General features: G+C 43.7%; 1 protein-coding gene across 1 annotated transcript; it reads right to left on the reverse strand.

Annotated features, from left to right (window-relative positions):
• Nucleotides 1-1,879: 1,879 nt before the first annotated feature.
• On the reverse strand, nt 1,880-2,821 carry LOC100773730 (olfactory receptor 10G3). Its single transcript, XM_027386500.1, has one exon. The coding sequence runs from the start codon at nt 2,819-2,821 to the stop codon at nt 1,880-1,882; it is 942 nt and encodes a 313-aa protein (XP_027242301.1).
• Between the last annotated feature and the right edge of the window lie 3,774 nt (nt 2,822-6,595).

Raw genomic sequence — 6,595 nt, forward strand, 5'->3', positions numbered from 1 at the left:
CAAATTTTTTTTTCAAGTCAGGGTTTCTCTGTGTAACAGCTCTGGCTGTCCTGGGACTCGCTTTGTAGACCAAGCTGGCCTGGAACTCACTGAGGTCCACCTGCCTCTGCCTCCCAAGTGCTAGGACTAAAGATGTATACCACCATCACCTGGCATTGTTCAATTCTTTACATACTTGACAAAACATTTTTTTTTGTCATGTTGGTGGATCAAAACCAGGGCTTACAGCATATTAAACAAATATGACACAAGGAAACTATATCCCAAGCACCAACAATGTCCTCAGAATCATTCCATCATGATGTGTGTTTTATTAAAGGTCTAGGAGTCATTGTAATTATGATTTATTAATTGTTAAAGTCACAGTAACAATAGCAGTTATGCTGACCAGTCAGAAAAGAGGAAAAAGTGGTATAATTTACATTCTTTGGATAAACTTTTTGGTTTACTAAGTACAAACTGAAACTTATTTTTTTTTTCTGGTCTTTCTTTTTTAAAAAGGTTTTTTATTTATTATGTACACTGTATTCTGCCTGCATGTATGCCTATATGCCAGAAGAGGGCACCAGATCTCATTATAGATGGTTGCAAGCCGTCATGTGTTTGGTGGGAATTGAACTCAAGACCTTTGGAAGAGCAGCTAGTGCTCTTAACCTGTAATCCATCTCTCTAACATCCCTCCTTTTTTGAGACAGTGTCTCTCTGTAGCTTTGGAACCAGTCCTAGAATTCACTCTGTAGACCAGGCTGGCCTCAAACTCACTGAGATCCACCTGCTTATGCCTCCTGAGTGCTGGGAGTAAAGGCATGCACCAACACCACCACCTGGCCTTAAACTTATTTTTATACTTTCTTATTCATCCATTATAGTAAATATGTAAAGGAGAGTGTATAAGTAAATTATGGTGAGAGGAATCTGATGCTTGGTGGACTGCCTGTTTCTGAGCAGAACACTGAGGGATCAACCTCATCTAAGGGGAAGGTTAGGTTCTGTCTCTTTGCAGAGTTAGATGAACTAGTGGTGAGTCCCTTGGGGATGAACATTCACATGACCAAGATTGACTGAGAGACTTGGCAGTGTAGGCACCGAGATTTCACCATGCGGATAGATTGACTATTCAACTTGAAAAGCTAGAGGACAAAACAGAAACACAGCAAAATACATAATGGGTCCAAGCCAAAGGTCCCACGAAATTTGCTCACACTTGTAGCCCTGGCAGCTCAGTGATAGCTTGTTCATCTCACATAGACCATGCGGTACTCCTTTGGCCTAATTATGCTGTGGCTCTGGTCCACTTCCTAGTTTTCTCTTCATGTAAAATTTCACAATAGGCTTTTCCTTTGGGCATTAAGAAATATATTATTTGAAAAGACCACATTGCACTCTGTTTTCTGGGTTGTTTAATTCGAAAAAGCACCATTTCAAGAGAAGGTTTATTCCTCAAGCAGGCAAGAGCCCCTCTTTACCCATTCACCTACCTGGGGTAGCCATAGGGAATCCCCAGTCAGGCCTGTTAGGAAGCCAGCAAGTATCCCTAGTTCCTTGTCTAACACGAGGTGTTGAGGCATATATTGAACTGAGAACTGTAGATTATAGTAGAAGGGCTTGACTGGTGATGACCAGGACACCAAAATCTCATTGGATGCTTTTAGAATGTCAAGTGTGCCGATCTGGGAGATTGTGTGTTACTGTCTACTTCTGTGGCAGCGGGGAGCTGTTTGTGTGGATCAGAAACTGAGAAACGCCTAGGAGGTTGTATTTTCTCTTCATCCATGTCTCATCTCATTGTGTGAATCTGTGTGTCTACATAGATGAGATGTAGGAAGCCTCATGAAACCCAAGCTGGAACCCGCATGTCTTCTCAGTAGAGGAGGGGTATTCACACCTCACTCTTAGCCCTCTGGCCTCCTATCATTCTCCTCAAAGCCAATTTCACCTCCTGGTTCCTCAGAGTATAGATGAGGGGGTTGAGGAAAGGAGTGATGGCTGTGGGGAAGAGAGCAGCTGCCCCATCCAGGACACTGTGGCTGTCAGGTCGCAGGTAGATGAAGGCACAGGGCACATAGTACACGGTGACAATAGTCACATGGGCTCCACATGTTGAGAAGGCCCTTCGCCGTCCGTCAGCTGTGCGGATTCTCAGGATGGCCCGGATGATATAGATGTAGGAGAGGAGGATCAGGGAGAAACAACTGGCAACCACCACTCCAATGTCCACAAAGGTCACCAACTCATTGACTGTGGTATCTGCACAGGCTAGCTTTAAAACTGCAGGAATGTCACAGAAGAAGTAATCTACCTGGTTGGGACCACAGTAGGGCAAGCGGAAGGTTAGAATGGCCTGGATTGCTCCATGGATTGAGCCAGCCACCCAAGCCCCAGCTACCAGCAAGGTACTCAGCTTGGCAGACATGAGTACTGGGTAACGCAGGGGTTGACATATTGCCAGGTACCTGTCATAGGCCATTGTGGTGTAGAGGAAACACTGGGAGCTGCCCAGAAAGTGATAGAAATACAGTTGAGCCACACAACCCCCAAATGGGATAGGCTTAACACCCAGAGTAAAGTTCATCATGAGACGGGGGACAATGATGGTAGAGATGCCCATGTCAATGATGGAGAGAGCACCAAGGAAGATGTACATGGGGCGTGCATGGAGCTGTGTGTCTGCAGAGACAGTGATCAGGATGAGCAGGTTCCCCAGCTGAGTCAGGATGTAGATTAGCAAAAAGAACACAAGTAGAAATGTCCTTAGCCTGGGAGGGTGGGGAACTCCCGTCAGGATGAACTCAGTCAAGAGTGTGTAGTTGACTCTTTCCATCTTTGGGAGATATGTTACCTGGAGGACGGACAAGCAGAGGTTAGCATAGGTGGCCTGAAAGTGAGGGGGACTGAAGAAGGAGACTGTGGGAACCTGGGGTGGTGGTGGGAAAGTTCTGTGGAGATATGACCCTCATGGAGGACCTGCATATTCTCTCTCTCTCTCTCTCTCTCTCTCTCTCTCTCTCCCTCTCTCTCTCCCTCCCTCTCTCTCTCTCCTCTTCTCTCTCTCTCTCTCCTTCTCTTTCTCTCTCTCCTTTTGTAGTACTGACTACTCATGCATGCTGGCAATCACATTACAATGACCAATGGTAGCAGTGAATTTTTATTACAAAGCCACACAAATCTAAAAATATTATGATAGTTCATGATTTTTTTTTTTTTTTTGCTTTTTGAGACAGGGTTTCTCTGTGTAGCTTTGGAGCCTGTCCTGGGACTCGTTCTGGAGACCAGGCTGGCCTTGAACTCACAGAGATCCTCCTGCCTCTGCCTCCCTTATGCTCGGTGTAAAGGTGTGCACCACCACCGCCACCTGGCTTAGGAGCAAAGGGAATTTGATACAGTATATTTAATCTGGGCTGTTCAAGTTCTGAGACATTTGCTCTGGTAAATTGCCAGAATCTTTATCTAAGGGACACTTCCACCTTCTCTTCAGATGCATGACCTTTTCCTTTTTCCTTTAGGTAGTAGTGAGGATTTATTGATGGAGTTTCACTGCATTTTCTTCCTGAATCTGTGTCTCTCTCAGAGCAGATAGTCTTCACTGCCCTCTTACCTATTTCCCTAAATTCTTACTTTTCACACTATTTTTTTTATGTTAAGGAATTTATTTTCTTCCTCCTCTTCCTTTGCCTCTTGTTCCTCGTTTTCCATCTTCTCTTCTGCCTCCTCCTCTTCTTCCTTCTCTTGATCTTCTTCCTCTTTCCCCTTCTTTTCCTCTTTCCCTCCTCCTCCTTCTAACCCCAGTGCTGAGAATTGAATCTAGGCCCTTGGGTATAGAAGGCAAGTGTCTACACTGAGCTATACCCCCGTCAAGAATGTTCTGTAATTATTATCCAGAAAGAGTAATTTCTTTTGCAGAAGTTACCATTGCTAGTGAGTTGTAGTTCATGCTCAGTGTGAATTGCAGCCCACCCACACAAAGCTGGAGAGAACAGTATTTCTTAAGCCTGTCCTTGGATGACAGGACTTCTTATCCATCCAAGGACACAGTTCTATTTGTAACACTGAGCGTCTATTTGATGTGAAGTCTTTCCAGGTGCAAAATTTTCCTGTCATTTCCTTTTCCTCTCAGTTAATTGTAAATATTAAATAAAAACTGTAAATATCAAAAAAGGCCACCTTCCCTTCTCCTCTGACTGTCAGCGCTGTTCCCTCTGGGTCATGGCCATTGCCACAGATTTTTAAGCATGAAGGTTGTTATCTACAGAGCAATCACTCTATGATATAGTTTGACCTATTAATACCCCCAGACCTGGCTCTGAGACAATTTCATGCCTTCCAAGGACAAAGATGGGGAGATGAAGGAGGAAAGAACAGAGGATCAAGGAGAGAGAGAGGAAGGAAGAAGCATGGCAGAAAGGGAAAAAGAGACCACGTACTGGTGAAGTCTCATTTGGGTGGAGATGGGGCTTAATGGAGAGCACTGGGCAGTAGTATATGGAATACTCTGGCTTCAGAACCAGCACTGAGACAGTAACACTGTGGCCTCACTCTCATTGGAGTGAGGTAGTAAAAATCAAAGACTAAAGTTTTGTATGCATGTAATTATATATGTAAGAAGAATTGAAGAACAAGAGGCCATGCATTTTAGGGAGGTCTGGGAATGGCTGGAGAGATGAGAGAGAGAGAGAGAAATGGGCAAATATTTTAGTTGAAAACAACAAAAAAGCAAAACAAGATAGTTTATAGATTAATAATATCATTTGTATCCAGGTGGAGTTCTTGTAATCCCCAGAGGTTAAATGACAGAGAAATCTCACAGCTGGATAATGGAGTATGGCTTCCAACCATGCCTGTGGTTGCCTGTCCAGAAGTTTTCTGTTTTACTGAATATCCACAAATAACAATTCAAAATAACTTAGTAAAGCATCAGTTTGAATAATGAGTTTAAAGAGTCAAAGAGTCTAACTGTTTCAAAACATAGATGACTCAGTGGACAGAATTGGTATTCATGTGGCCTCATGACCTGACTTCAATTTCCAGAAACCAAGTTAAAAAGTCCGAGATGCTGGTGCACAGTTGTAACCTCAGCTTTCCTTGGCCAGTGAACCAGTGAGATGGGAGAATGGAACAGGAGTGGTGAGCAGGGAGCAGGAGATAGCAAAATGACATAGAAGCTTCCCGGATAGCTAGCCTGGAGTACAGAGCATGGCTGAAATAAGAGGGCCTCACCTCAAGAAGATGGGAAGAGAGGAATGACTCCATGCAGGCATGCACGCAAGCACACAGGCACCCACTCACTCACTCACCCACCCACCCACTCACTCACTCACACACCCCACATAAAAAAGATAAAAGTCTCCAAATACAAAACACTCCTAGATGTAATGAAATGCATCTTTTAAAATTCTTTTATGTATTTTTATTTTATGCTGGTGTTTTGACTGCATGTATGTCCAAAGGAACTGGAGTTGCAGACAGTTGTGAGGGGCCATTCAGATGGTAGGAATTGAATGTTGGACCTCTGGAAGAGCAATCAGTGCTCTTAACCACTGATCCATCTCTCTAGCCTCAGAATACCTCTTTTTTTGAGGTGTGTCTTGTATTCTCAGTTGGTCTTGGGCTCATGTGTCCAATGATAGGTTGAGCTTCTGATCTTCCCACCTCCACCCTTGTCCCTCTACCAACTGAGCCACACCCTCAACTCCTGTGCAAGTTCTACAACAGATAAGACTCAAAGTTTGTTGCTGTGAAATTACCTATGCTTTTTCACCACTCTCCCCAGCCCCCATAGGGTTTCTCTGTGTAACAGCTCTGGCTGTCCTGGAACTCACAGAGATCCGCTTGCCTCTGCCTTCCAAGTGTAGGGATTAAAGGCATGCGCCACTACTGCCTGGTTTAAAAAAAATTTTTTTTTGATATGGGGCACATGTAGCCCTGTCTAGTTCCTGCTCACCTGTCTCTAGGGAACAAGCACTGGGATTCCACGTGCCTGTCCTCACTCAGTTTCAGAGTTACATATTTTAGACGGTGTGTTTGAATCCTTCTCACTAGCAACTATCAGTGATGCAATTTAACTTTCTTGGTTTGCATGTTTGTATCATTCTTACATTTGCAAGGATTTCTTTTGTTAGTTCCTAACTCTACTTACATGTCTCATCTCTTGTCCCTTTTCTGAATTTTACAATAAAGCTTTTAAACAAAAGGAAATCTAAATGTGAAGTACATTAAAATGAATAAGTGTGTGTGTGTGTGTGTGTGTGTGTGTGTGTGTGTGTAATGAAATCTGAGACAAGAAACTAACAAAGTCCAAAAAGAATATGAAACCCAAGGGCTGGTTGTGGTGGCACACACCTTTAATCCCAGCACTCGGGAGGCAGAGGCAGGCGGATCTCTGTGACTTTGAGGCCAGCCTGGTCTACAGAGTGAGTTACAATTCAGGCAAGGCTATATAGTGAGACACTCTCTTAAAAAACAAACAAACAACAAAAACGAAAACAAACAACAGCAGCGGGAACAACGACAACAGAAACAAAACAGAAAAGAAGAATATGAAGCCGTTAGTAACAGTCTGCATTATCCATTTAATACATTCACTAACACAACCACAAGA

This window comes from Cricetulus griseus (genome assembly GCF_003668045.3).
Source record: "Cricetulus griseus strain 17A/GY chromosome 1 unlocalized genomic scaffold, alternate assembly CriGri-PICRH-1.0 chr1_1, whole genome shotgun sequence".
In the NCBI taxonomy this organism is placed as follows: Eukaryota; Metazoa; Chordata; class Mammalia; order Rodentia; family Cricetidae; genus Cricetulus; species Cricetulus griseus.